At 38.0% G+C, this 14,723-nt stretch overlaps 1 protein-coding gene and 1 pseudogene across 1 annotated transcript in view; one reads left to right on the plus strand and one right to left on the minus strand.

Annotated features, from left to right (window-relative positions):
- Window positions 1-14,723, plus strand: part of LOC118643957 (probable ATP-dependent RNA helicase DDX60) — a 114,573-nt gene that overhangs the window by 92,378 nt on the left and 7,472 nt on the right. The window contains exons 32-34 of the mRNA XM_036282270.1: window positions 1,919-2,066; window positions 12,919-13,061; window positions 14,521-14,669. Of these exons, the coding sequence (XP_036138163.1) occupies window positions 1,919-2,066; window positions 12,919-13,061; window positions 14,521-14,669 (440 nt within the window). The remainder of the gene's footprint in view (window positions 1-1,918; window positions 2,067-12,918; window positions 13,062-14,520; window positions 14,670-14,723) is intronic.
- On the minus strand, window positions 7,060-7,153 carry LOC118616741 (annotated as a pseudogene).

Below are 14,723 nucleotides of genomic sequence, written 5' to 3' on the forward strand. Positions count from 1 at the left end.
GATACTGTATAGTTCACTTGTTAATATGGCAAAAATTACAATGGACAGTTATGTTGATGGCACTGTAAATACATACATCCTTTAAAATATTCCTTAATGTACTATTTTTCCTTCTTGGAATTTATAAAAATGATATAATTGGAAGAAATTAAAATGATGTAAAAGTGTTATTTTATTAGTTTTCTTAGTGGCTAAAACAAAGTACCACCAACTAGATGTTTCAACTTAAACAATGAAAATGTGCTGTCTCAGGTCTGGAGGCAGAAAATCTAGGCGGGGTGGGTTACCTCTGAAGACAGGGAAAAATCTGTTCCATGCCTCTCTCCTAGCTTCTGGGTTTTTTTTTTTTTTGCATTCCTTGATTTGTAGACACATCACCCCGATTTCTACCTTCGTGTCCATAAGGTATTCTCCCTATGTGTGTGTTTTTCTATCCAAATTTTCCCTTTTTATAAGAATACCAGTCATGTTGGATTAGGGGCACATCCTATTATGACCTTATTTTAACTAATTACATCTGCAATGACTCTGTTTTCTAATAAGGCTATATTCTGAACCTTAGGATTTCAAAATATGATTTTTTTGAGGGACACAATTCATACTGTAATATATCAATTATTTATAATTGAAAACTAGATGCCACCTATATACTCAACAAAAAGAGAATGGTTAGATGAATTTTAGCAAACCTGTATTTGGTCATATTATGCAGCTACTAAAATTCATCTTTTCAAATAATATTAAATGACATGAGAAAATACTCCAGATACAATGTTGAGTATACACTTTAGACAGAAAAGAAAGGGAATACTACAACAAAGTATGTCTGTTAAAGACTGAAAGAAAATACTATACAGCCAAATCTTTATAACCTATATTCCTGGGTGGTAGTGTTGCTGAAGGAAATAGGCTTCTTCCACGATATCACAGGAAATGCATTGCAGGGATACATGCATTGGAAGAGTTGAGGTATAGTGGCAAGATTTGCCGGAGTGAAAACAAAGGACCAGGTACACCATGCGCAGTGTCTCTCCACTCCTCGCTGTAGAAGTCCAGCCTCTCGGTCTGCAGGCCTGCGCTTGTCCCCACCAACCCTGGAAGGAGGGCCAGAACCCAGAGCTGCTCTGCCATTAGCCCAGCATCGTAGGCTCCAGTAGTCCAGCACAGTGTCTGTTCATGTCCGGCCCACGATTGGTGCTTTGGTTCGGCCCATGTAGCTGCTACCCAGACTGGCCTTTGCTAAGCTTCCATGATATTTCCTTGGGCTTGGGTGAGAGCAGGCTTTCTTTCAAACTAACCAATCCATTTCATGATCTTCCTGGGACTATGCTGGTGCCTCCCCCATCCAGTCCCTTTCCTGAATCCTCTAGGGTTTCGTGCCCTTATTCTATCCAGTTCTTTCCCCAGATCTTCCCAGGCTAGACTTCTCCCCTTTATGGTCACCATTTTGGCTCCCACTGCACATGCCTCAAAGTTCTGCTTCCTCAGCTGGTTCTACTGCGCAGGCACTCAGCAAAGAAATTTCCCCCTGGCTGTTTATCCTTCCAACCTATAATCGGGTTGTTCCCTCGGGAGATTGGAAAACCGGTCTTTCCAGCCTGCTCAGAATGAACGTCCCTTTGGCCAAGAATATTACAGCTGTCCCTGGGGTGCCTGTGAAGCTGTAGCTTACTAGGTAATTAGGCGTAGCCAGTGTTGCTCCCTTCTTTATTAATACCTAACTATCTACATATTGTAACAGTAGAATCCCAAGTGCTTTTTTTAGTTTTTATATTTATACTTTTATAAATAATAAATGTATACTTAAACATATTTTTTCATCCAGATTTTAAATATATTAAGACCTTGTGTCTCACAGACTTTGGTAATCTGCTTTAAAAATATATATATTTACGGTAATCTGATTCATTGTTCCTAGGTAATTCTAAGTGATCTTCCCAAGGAATTTGTTGCAGTGGTGAAGGAATACAACAACAGAATTCAAGAGCACTTTGCTTCCTTCCTCCTTGCAATTTCTAAGTTGGCTGACATGAGAAAAGAATACCAACTACCTCTCTCAGAAATTGGTGAGATTGTGAATGTACATACACAGACTGTGAAGTCAATAAAAGAAAATAAATGTAAATATATTGAGATAAAACCAAACTTTACAAAATAAGGAGAAAACTATTGCCCCCCCCCAAAAAAAAAATACACAGGAAATTAACATAATCCTTCAGATCTATGCTGTGGAAATCATATACTGGAATTATATTATTTAGAATTAGCTAAACCACCATAGATCTGACTTGATACCAAATACTTAAAATATTTCTTTAATAAAGCTGGTTTAACTTTATTCTAAAAACATCTCTTTTCCTATTGATGCTATTTTTTTAAAAAATAGCTATTGATGGTCTTAATTAGTTAAACTTTCTAATCTGAATAGTTTTGGAAATATAAGAAAAGGAATATTGGCATATTTATTGGTGGTCATCAGTTTATTGTACTTCCTTGAGTACTATGGGGGACATTAAAGAAGTTAAGGCTTTGCCCATGTGTTTGAGGAAATAACAGAATAAATGAAAAAGAAAATAAAAATATAAGGAAAATTCAGTAATGTAAAGGGATTGGAAGTAGAGAATGTGCAGGGAAAGGTAGAAGTTGTTCAGAGCTAGGAGAGAAGTGGGAAGGTGTGAGAATTCTGTTTTCCAGAAGAATCAAGGAATAAAAATAAAAAGGCTGATTTGCTTTATTCATGTTTCTGGATAGAATATTATATTGGAATGTAAAGCCTTATGAGGGACAAAGAGAAAATGTTCAGTTGATTCAACCATGAATGAGAAATTAGCTAGTAATGAGTCAACATCATGGATAAGAATGTAAGTGTTCCCAGGCAGTTACCTACATTGGGGACCTGGAGGTGTGAGTACAGTTAGTTTTCTGCTCTGTTTTTTTTTCTGAAATGATTACTTATGGCTCTCTTCAAAGATGTCTGGGTCCTAATCCTGGGAATTTGAGAACATGCTATGTAACAAAGGGGAAAGTAATATTGCAGATTGAATTATATTTTTTGATCTGCTGACCTAATGATGGCGGCGGGGGCAGTAATTATAAGAACCCTTTTCAGTAAAAGACAGAAGCAGAAGAATCAGAGTTAGAAAGATGTGACATTGGGAAAGAGTTGACCAATCATCACTGGCTTTGAAGATGGAAGGGGCCACAAGCCGAGGACTGTGCGGCAGTCTCTAGAAACTGGGAAAAGCAGAGACATAAATTGTCCATGAGAGCCTCCAGAGAACAAACACAGCTCTGACTACACCTTGGCTTTAGCTCAGTGAGACCCATTTTAGACTTCTGATTTCTGGAACAGTAAGATAATAAAACTGAATTACATTAAACCACAAAGTGTGTGGTAATTCACTTTATCAGCATTAGAAGTGGCATGGGAGTAAATAATACTGACAAATAATAGGCATAATTTTGCCTACATTTAAAAAAATTGAGGTGAAATTTATATAATATACAATTACATAATTTCCAAGTACTATATATAATTCAATAGTATGTGGTACAGTGAAATGTTGGCAATTACCATCTTTAATTAAAACAAATAATGTCAGATAATTATAACTTTAAAAATTGCAAGGTTAGTTATTAATAAGTCCTAGTCATAAATTTAATTTGCAGGCTTAGAAGTCAAACATTAAACACTTGTATTTGTCTCCTAAACTTGGAATCAACTGAACAATTTACAAGGGAGTAATATGGATAAGCTAAATTAGAAAACATGGTTTCCATTTTCATTCAAATGTATCATGAAACGTAGCTCTGAGTGAAGCTGCACTTGCCTGTCCCCCAAATGAAACATCATTGCCCTTCTCCTGTAATTTTATCCTCTGAGTTACACACAACAGAGAAAATAGCAGAGATTGAAAGACAAATAGAAAAGGACAGACAGAAAAACTGACATAGAGAAGTGTGTGAAGGAGAGGTAAAGATAGATTGAGGAATAGATACATAGAGTGACACAAAAGGGGAGAGAGAGAGAGAGAGAGAGAGAGAGAGAGAGAGAGAGAAATAGAAATAGCCCAGCCGGTGTGGTCAGTGGTTGAGCATCAACTCATGCACCAGGAGGTCTCCAGTTTGAAGTTTGATTCCTGGTCAGGGCACAAGCCCAGGTTGTGGACAAGTCCCCAGTGGGGGGCATGCAGGAGGCAGCCAATCGATGTTCTCTCTCATTGATGTTTCTATCTCTTCCTCCCTCTCCCTTCCTCTCTCTCTAAAATCAATAAAGAAAAAAATTTTAAAAAGAGAGAAATAGAAAGACACAAATACATAGACAGAAATATGAGAGAGACAGACTAAGAGAGTGAGGCAGAAAATAGATTGAAATACAGAGAAAAGTAAAAAAGAACAAATATGACAAAGCGAGGCAGAGAGAACAACAGAAGAGAGGCAGTGAGTTATTCAGAAAGAAACAATGAGACACAGAAACAGAGTGTTATTGTCATCAAAAGAAGTCATAGAAGGAAGAAATAGAGGAGGGTAGAAGGAAAGATGGATGGATAGGTAGGTAGATAAATATATAGAGGATGGATAGATAGATAGATAGATAGATGTTAGGGAACTTTTTTAAATTTATTTATTTTTGTTACAGATGTTTCTCCTTTTTAACTCACTGATTCCCCTCTCCCCGTCCCTCCCCACCCTGTCCCCAGCTTTGTTGTCCATGTCCATGCATATCAGTTCTGTGGTTTATCTCTCCCCCACTCCCCCTCTTCTGGGGATTGTCAGTCTGTGCCCCACTTCCACGTCTCTGGGACTACCCCATTCATCAGAATGTTATGTTCATTATATTCCTCAGATAAGTGAGATCATGTGGTATTTGTCTTTTACTGCTTGGCTTGTTTTGCTTAGGATAATTCTTTCCAGGTCCCTCCATGTCGTCTCAAAGGATAAGAGATCTTTCTTTCTTAGAGCTGTATAGTACTCCATTGTGTATATGTACCAATGCTTTTTTATCCATTCGTCTATTGATGGACACTTGAGCTGTTTCCAGATCTTAGCTATTGTAAATAGTGCTGCTACAAACATGGGGGTACATATATTCTTTCTGATTGGTGTTTCAGGTTTTTTAGGGTATATTCCTGGAAGTGGGATCACTGGGTCAAATAGCAGTTCAATTTTTTTTTTTTTAATTTTTAAAAAATTATTTATTTATTTTTTTTGTTACAGATATTTTATCTTTTTTACCCCATTGGCACCCCCCTCCCCACCCCACCCCCGCCCCGTCCCTGGCTTAGTTGTCCATGGCCATTGGTCATGCATACATGCATATAAGTTCTGTGGTTTATCTCTTCCCAGCCCCCCCACCCCCTCTTCTGAGGGATGTCAGTCTGTGCCCTACTTCCATGTTTCTGGGTCTACTGTATTCCTCAGACTGTCACGTTCATTATATTCCATATATAAGTGAGATCATGTGGTATTTGTCTTTTTCTGCTTGGCTTATTTCCCTTAGGATAATGCTTTCCAGGTCTCTCCATGTCGTCTCAAAGAAGAAGAGATCTTTCTTTCTTACCGCTGCATAGTACTCCATTGTGTATATGTACCACAGCGTTTTTATCCATTCGTCTACTGATGGACACTTGGGCTGTTTCCAGATCTTAGCTATTGTAAATAGTGCTGCTACAAACATGGGGATACATGTATTCTTCCTGATTGGTGTTTCAGGCTTCTTTGGGTATATTCCTAGAAGTGGGATCACTGGGTCAAATGGAAGTTCAAGTTTTAATTTTTTGAGGTAACACCATATTGTTTTCCACAGTGGTTGCACCAGTCTGCAATCCCACCAGCAGTGCACTAGAGTCTCCTTTTCTCCACACCCTCGCCAACACTTGTTGTTTGATGATTTGTTGATGGCGGCCATTCTGACAAGTGTGAGGTGATACCTCATTGTTGTTTTAATTTGCCTCTCTCTGATGATTAGTGATGTTGAGTATTTCTTCATATGTCTCTTGGCCATTTGTATGTCCTGTTTGGAGAGGTGTCTATTCAGCTCCTCTGCCCATTTTGTAATTGGGTTCTTTGTCTTCCTTTTGTTGAGTTCTATGAGCACTCTATATATATTGGAAATTAACCCCTTATCTCATGTATCATTGGTAATGATATTCTCCCATACAGTGGGTTGCCCTTCCATTTTAATGATTGTTTCTTTTGCTGTGCAGAAGATTTTAGTTTGATGTAGTCCCATGTGTTCATTTTTTCCTTTGTTTGTGTTGCCTTAGGTGATGTATCAGTGAAAATTCTGCTCCGTATGATGTCCGAAATTTTGTTGCCTACATTTTCTTCTACAATTTTTATGGATTCACGGGTCACATTTAAGTCTTTTATCCATTTTGAGTTTATTTTTGTGTATGGTGTAAGTTGGTGGTCTAGTTTCATTTTTTTGCATGGAGCTGTCCAATTTTCCCAACACCATTTATTAAAGAGGCTGTCTTTACTCCACTGTATGCTCTTGCCACCTTTGTCAAATATTAATTGAGCGTATTGCTTTGGGTCCATTTCTGGGTTTTCAGTTCTGTTCCACTGGTCTATACGCCTGTTCTTGTGCCAGTACCAGGCTGTTTTGGTTATAGTCGCTTTATAGTATAACCTGATGTCTGGTATTGTGATCCCACCTACTTTGTTCTTCTTTTTCAAGATTGCTGTGGCTATTCGGGGTCTTTTTTGGTTCCATATGAACTTTTGAAGTATTTGTTCTAGTTCTATGAAATATGTCATTGGTATTTTGATGGGGATTGCATTGAATCTATAGATTGCTTTGGGTACTATGGACATTTTAATGATGTTAATTCTTCCAATCCATGAACAGGGTATGTGCTTCCACTTTTTTATATCTTTCTGTATTTTTTTTTCCAATGACCTGTAGTTTTCTGCAAATAGGTCCTTTACTTCTTTGGTTAAGTTTATTCCTAGGTATCTTAATTTTTTTGGCGCAATGGTAAATGGGATTGTTTTTTCAGTTTCTCTTTCTGTGAGTTCATCACTGGTGTGCAAGAATGCCGTCGATTTCTTGACATTAATTTTGTATCCTGCTACTTTCCCAAATTCATTTATTAAATCTAGTAGATTTTTACTACACTTGATCTTAGCCAAAAGGCCGAGAAGCGATAAATCTAGTAGATTTTTGATGGAGTCTTTAGGGTTTTCTATGTATAATATCATGTCATCTGCAAATAATGACAGTTTCACTTCCTCCTTTCCAATTTGGATCCCTTTTATTTTTTCTTCATGTCTGATTGCTGTGGCTAAGACTTCCAGTACAATGTTAAATAAGAGTGGTGAAAGTGGACATCCCTGTCTTGTTCCTGTTCTTAATGGAAATGTTTTTAGTTTCTGTCCATTGAGTATGATGTTGGCTGTAGGACTTTCATATATGGCCTTTATTATGTCGAGATATGATCCCTCTATTCCCACATTGCTGAGCGTTTTTATTAGAAATGGATGCTGGATTTTGTCACAGGCTTTTTCAGCATCTATTGATATGATCATGTGGTTTTTATTCTTCATTTTGTTTATGTGGTCTATCACATTTATTGATTTGCAAATATTGTACCGGCCTTACATCCCTGGAATGAATCCCACTTGGTCATGGTGAATAATTTTTTTGATGTATTTCTGGATCCGATTTGCTAATATTTTGTTCAGGATTTTGGCGTCTATGTTCATCAGGGATATTGGCCTGTAGTTTTCTTTCTTCGTAGTGTCTTTTTCTGGTGTTGGAATTAGAATTATGCTGGCCTCATAGAATGTGTTTGGAAATGTTCCTTCTTCTTGAATTTTTTTGAAATAGTTTGAGGAGAATGGGAGTTAGTTCTTTTTTGAATGTTCAGTAAAACTCCCCCGTGAAGCCATCTGGGCCTGGGCTTTTGTTTGCTGGGAGAGTCTTGATTACCTCTTCGATTTCCTTTGTTGTTATTGGTCTGTTCAAGTTTTCTATCTCTTCTGGGTCCAGTTTTGGGAGTGTTTGTGTGTTTCTAGAAATTTGTCCATTTCACTTAGATTTTTGAATTTGTTGCCATATAGTTGTTCATAGTAGTTGTTAACGATCTTTTGTATTTCTGTGGTGTCAGTTGTTACTTCTCCTCTTTCATTTCTGATTTTGTGCATTTGGGTTCTCTCTCTTTGTTTCTTGGTGAATCTAGCTGAAGGTTCATCAATCTTGTTTATCTTTAAAAAAAAACAACTCTTTGTTTCATTGATCCTTTGAATTGTTTTTTTGGTCTCTATGTCATTTATTTCTGGTCTGATCTTTACTATTTCCTTCCTTCTTCTTGCTCTGGGGTTTTCTTTTTGTTTGCTTTCTAATTCTTTAAGTTGTGAGGTTAGACAGTCAATTAGAAATTTTTCTTGTTTTTTGAGGTAGGCATATAGTGCTATGAACTTCCCTCTCAGAACTGCTTTTGCTGCATCCCATAGATTTTGTGTTGTTGTGTGTTCATTTTCATTGGTTTCCAAGAAGTTTTTAATTTCTTCCTTGATCTCCTCGGTCACCCATTCATTGTTTAATAACATGTGATTTAGCCTCCATGTGTTGAAATGTCTTTGCATGTTCTTGTTGCAATTGATTTCTAGTTTCATGCCATTGTGATCTGAGAAGATGCTTGATATGATTTTAATCTTCTTCGACTTGTAGAAATTTAGTTTGTGTCCTATCATGTGGTCTATCTTTGAGAATGTCCCTTGTGCACTTGAGAAGAATGTGTATTCTGTAGATTTGGGGTGTAATTATCTGTAGATATCTAGTAAATCCATTTGGTCTAGTGCTTCATTTAGAGTCTCTGTTTCCTTGCTAATTTTTTGTCTAGAGGATCTATCCAGTGTTGTCAACGGGGTGTTGAAGTCCCCTGCTATGATTGTATTGCTGTCAATTTCTCCTTGGAAGTCCTCCAGAGGATTTTTAATATATTTTGGTGCTCCTCTATTGGGTTCATATATGTTTATCAAGGTTATATCTTCCTGTTGGATAGATCCTTTCAATATTATGTAGTGGCCGTCTTTGTCTCTAGTTATGGTCTTCATTTTGAAATCTATTTTATCAGATATAAGAATTGCTACCCCAGCTTTTTTTTGCTTTCCATTTGCTTGGAAAATTTTTTTTCCATCCCTTCACTTTCAACCTATGTGAGTCTTTTGTTGTGAGGTGGGTCTCTTGTAAACAACATATAGATGAGTCATGCTTTCTTATCCAATCAGCTACTCTGTGTCTTTTTATGGGAGCATTCAATCCATTTACATTTAAGGTGATTATTGATATGTACTTATTTATTGCCATTTTTGTTTAGTGTGGTTCTATTTTTCTTCCCATTTCTATGGCTAATTACAGCAGTCCTTTTAACATTTCTTGCAGTGCTGGTTTGGTGCTAATGTATTCCCTTAGCCTTTTTTTGTCTGGGAAGCTCTTTATTTGACCTTCTATTTTGAATGATAGCCTTGCTGGGTAGAGTAGTCTTGGATTCAGATTCTAGTTTTTCATGACCTTGATTACTTCATGCCATTCCCTTCTGGCCTGTAGTGTTTCTGGTGAGAAGTCAGCTGAGAGCCTTATGGGGTTTCCTTTGTAGGTAACCTGTTGCTTATCTCTTGCTGCTTTTAGGATTCTCTCTTTGTCTTTAATTTGTGGCATTTTAATTACTATGTGTCTTGGTGTGGGCCTGTTTGGGTTCTTCTTACTTAGGACTCTCTGTGCTTCTTGAACTTGAATGCCTTCTTCCTTCACCAAATTAGGGAAGTTTTCTGTCACTATTTTTTTGAATATATTCTCTATCCCTTGCTCATTTTCTTCTTCTTCGGTGACTCCTATGATGCGAATATTATTACATTTCCAGTTGTCCCACAGTTCTCTTAAGCTGTCTTCCTGTTTTTTAATAGTTTTTTCCTTTTGTTTTTCTGATTGGTTGATTTTTTCTACCCTGTCTTCTAATTCACTGATCCAGTCCTCAGCTTCCTCTACTCTGCTTTTTAAACCTTCCAATGTGTTTTTCATTTCTGATATGTCATTTTTTTATCTCTTCTTGATGGTTTTTAATTTCCAATTGGCTTATTTTCAGTGTCTCTATGTCCTTACTCATGCTGTTCAGCTTCCTCAAGATCATGGCTCTGAATTCTAGCTCTGTTAACATGCCTAATTGCTCCACATTGATCTTGTCTTCGGTGGAGGTCTCTTGCTCTTTCCTTTGGCTTCTGTTTCTGTGTTTCACCATTTTGGGTATCACAGTGGGCTTTGGAGCCTGTCAAGTTTTCCCATGGTTGTTGGTGTTCTGCTGTTTGTGGCTCCCTCTCCTGTGTTTAGATGAGCGAGGGAGGACCCACGTTAAACACCACTGTCAAGTCTTACTTTCCTGGTTAAAGTTGCCAGCCCAGGAAAGGTACTGCTATCCTCTAGCTTTTTGCCTGGAGGCTAGCAGTCGTGGTTACTTGATGAGTTTTGGGTTGTCAGTTGATTGAAAAAGTCCCTCAGGTGCTCAGCACAAGGGGATTTCACGAGGGTGGGGCAAATGCTGGTTGTTAATGAGCCTCAATTAGCACTTCAATGGCCCACAGGTGGGGTTGGATCCAAGGGAGGGGCCACTGCCTCTCCTCAGAGCCCTGGGAAGGAGCAATAAGGCCAAGCTCCTGCATGGCTGCCACTCAGCAAAAGCTCTGAGCGCCCCCCAAATCCCGAGTGTCCCACACAGTTCCAGTCCAGTCTGCCCTCCCTCTGCCGGAGCCCAAGGTGAGTTGCTGTGGCTGTTTCAGCCTCTGTCCTGGCTGCGCTGTGGAGCCGCCTGGGAGTGTAACCCGAGGGTGCTGCTCCCAGCTAAGGCCGCTGCCGAGCTGCTGACCGTGGGCTCCCTGCCCCCGTCTCGCGCCTTCGCAAGCCTACCGGGATGGAGTCAGTGTCCCTCGTTATATGGTCCTCCAAGCTGCTTTTCTGTTGCTTTTTTTTTGTCAATTTGTGTTATAGTTGTAATTCCAGTTTGGTTCTGGGAGATGGTCTGTGTAGCTTCCATTCACTCCGCCGCCATTTTTTGTTTTTTTCAGTTCAATTTTTAATTTTTTGAGGTAACACCACATTGTTTTCTATAGTGGCTGCACCAGTCTGCATTCCCACCAGCAGTGCACTAGAGTCCCCTTCTCTCCACACCATCGCCAACACTTGTTGTTTGATGATTTGTTGATGGCGGCCATTCTGACAGGTGTGAGGTGATACCTCATTGTTGTTTTAATTTGCATCTCTCTGATGATCAGTGATGTTGAGCATTTCTTCATATGTCTCTTGGCCATTTGTATGTCCTGTTTGGAGAGGTGTCTATTTAGGTCCTCTGCCCATTTTTTAATTGGGTTCTTTGTCTTCCTTTTGTTGAGCTGTATGTGCCCTCTATATATTGGAAATTAACCCCTTATCTGATGTATCATTGGCAGTTATGCTCTCTCATAGAGTGGGTTGCCTTTCCACTTTGGTGGTTGTTTCTTTTGCTGTGCAGATGCTTTTGAGTTTGATGTAGTCCCATGTGTTCATTTTCTACTTTGTTTCTGTTGTCTTAGGTGATGTATCAGTGAAAATTCTGCTGCGTATGAAATCTGAAATTTTGTTGCCTACAGTTTCTTCTATGATTTTTATGGATTCATGAGTCACATTTAAATCTTTTATCCATTTTGAGTTTATTCTTGTGTATGGTGTAAGTTGGTGGTCTAGCTTCATTTTTTTGCATGTTGCTGTCCAATTTTCCCAGCACCATTTATTAAAGAGGCTGTCTTTACTCCACTGTATGCTCTTGCCCCCTTTATCAGATATTAATTGAGCATATTGTCTTGGGTCCATTTCTGTTTCATTGATCTATCTGCCTGTTCTTGTGCTAGTACCAGGCTGTTTTGATTACAGTGGCTTTGTAGTATAACCTGAAATCTGGTAATGTGATCCCTCCAACTTTGTTCTTCCTTTTCAAGATTGCTGTGGCTGTTCGGAGTCTTTTTGGTTCCATATGAACTTTTGAAGTATTTGTTCTAGTCTGTGAAGTATACCGTTGGTATTTTGATGGGGATTGCACTGAATCTATAGATTGCATTGGGTAATATGGACATTTTAATGATGTTAATTCTTCCAATCCATGAACAAAATATGTGCTTCCACTTTTTTATATCTTCCTGTATTTTTTTTTTCAATGACCTATAGTTTTCTGCAAATAGGTCCTTTATTTCTTTGGTTAAGTTTATTCCTACGTATCTTAATTTTCTAGGGAACATTTAGAGATGGACATGATAGTAGCTCCTTTCCCAAACTCTCCACTCAGGCCTGCGGTGACATGAGTGAGCTCCACAAGACCTAGAAATGTTCCTCTATTACTTTTGCTTCCTGTGAGTGAGTAGGAATCTCCTCCCTTCTGCTGGAATATGGACAACATCGTTAGTGTAAGAAAGTGGGCATTACACCAATTCTAATTCTATTATGGGAAATTTTGTGGGTTTTGTAGCTCAATAGCATCTTGAGAGGAATTAACTGATAATGAAATTCATTCTGAAGGACAGGTGGATGGCACTGGTTTTTAACCTGGGGTCCTCAGATCCAGTAGTGTCCAATGAAGCATGTTTTCTACTTTGCCAATAGTTTCTTTCCAATGTTGGAGTGGATAGACATGGAGTTATCCAACTGAACCAAGTAATAACTACAAATGATAGAAGCACTAGCGGATGCCAGAATGATTTTATTCTGTGAAGAAGGTCTTCTCATTGATCACCTGGCAATACAACCCTTAAATTTTCCTCTTAAATACTTTCATGAACAATTTTTTTCAAGAATTTGCCTAGTACTAATGGTATTTACAAGTATGATTGGTTTTAAATCATTTGGCTTAATACAGCAGTTTTCCATTATTTTATTATTTGATTTCTTATTAGACTTTTCAGGTCAAGAATGTGAAGAGTCTGAACTGATCTCTCATTTGATGCCTGGGACCGAGAGCAGAACGGCTGTCTCCCCGTTTGCCTGCCTGTCCAACTTGACTGATCAGCATTTATTTGATATTGATGTGGTCAATGATGTATGTACATTTTGCCGTGAAACTTTCTTTTATCCTGTTTATTATTTAAGAGAAATAATTTTATGTGATTATAATACTAGCTCAGAGCCATATTAAAACAAAGCCATATTATTCATATTCTAGCATGGCAGTACTTTTCACAGAAGAGGTTTTTGCTTTTACTATATAAGTAGTTTTAAAATAGAAACATTTAGTTAGATAACAGAAGGAATGTTATTCTCTCAGTTAACCATCATATATAAATATGTTATCTTACTTGTGTGAATCACTATAGCATAAATTCTTGCCACCCCAGGTGTGAACCAGACCAGCAACATTAGTATCACCTGCTAGGAAGGAGGTATCTTGGGAGCTATCTAAGAACATTTGAGTTCAAAATACACATTAACATGAAACTGACTCATAGATGCTGAGAACAGACTCCTGGTTGCCAGAGTGGAGGAGGGTTGGGAGTCTGGGAATAAAAGATGACAGGATTGAGAAGTACAGATTGTAGTTACAAAATAGTCGTGGGGGTGTAAAATAAAACATAGGAAAAACAGTCAATAATATGGTAATAACTAGGAATGGTGCCAGATGGGGACTGGAACTATCAGGAGAAATACTTTGTAAAGTGTATGATTGTCTAAACATTGTGCTGTACACCTGAAACGAATACAAAAATAATACTGAATGTAAACTATAATTGAAAAAAATAACAAAAAAGTGCGCGCACATGCACTCACACACACAAAGAAAACATTGGCGGAGGCCTGTTATGGATCATGTGAGGGCAGTTTGTGTTTGCTTCACTTGTGTGACCCCTGCACCTAATGATGGTGCACAGTGAAGAGTAGGAACTCAGTACCTATGTATCAAGCACTTAAATTTTAAAACTGATCTCAGAGTTTCTTCATTTACTGCCCCACTAGACTGGGAGTAATGAGACAGCCAGTCCTACCTGGACCCCTGACAGCTCATCGTAGCATGTTGGTGGAAATAAATTTCAATGACTGTGACTATAGCATTGGCCCAAATCAGATTCTTATATCCTGAAGGAAAAAAGGACACGTGTCTGAAAAAAAGAATAAGCGCTGGTTTTATTATGTGTAGCAGCTACCAATATAAATTTGTAAGCTCACAAATATCTTTTCTGGAAAAATGATTAAAAAAATATTGGTGGACTATTTCCGAGGTTGTAAAAGTGACTGTGTCTTTTGAAATTCTAAATAAATTGGATCATTTTCGTGAATTTAAAAATAGTTTTAATATTTTGAATATTGATGTTTTTATTGACTTTATTTGGTCACATGTTAATTTGGAGAACCTTAATCCACTGAGCATTTGACAATATTTTATTAAAATATATTGGGTTGTTTCAGTTAGCTAGATGTAATGAACCACAATAATCAAACTGTATACTAGGTTGAGGCATATCTCAAAAGAAAATGCTAACACTTGAAATCTCTGCATTCCTCAGGCTATGTTACGAACAATTGATGTGAATGTTAAAAATGTTCCTTTCCTTTGTTTGAACAAATATAAGAATGGAAGGAAGTTTCCATTGAATGGTTATGTATTGAACTTCTACAAAAACCGTTCCCTGTCAGCACTCACTTTGGATAACTGGTATGACTTTCTCTATTTTAGCATTCTTTGTAGACATACATATGTTTGTGTAAT

The sequence above is a fragment of the Molossus molossus genome, unplaced genomic scaffold (assembly GCF_014108415.1).
Source record: "Molossus molossus isolate mMolMol1 unplaced genomic scaffold, mMolMol1.p scaffold_m16_p_4, whole genome shotgun sequence".
In the NCBI taxonomy this organism is placed as follows: domain Eukaryota; kingdom Metazoa; phylum Chordata; class Mammalia; order Chiroptera; family Molossidae; genus Molossus; species Molossus molossus.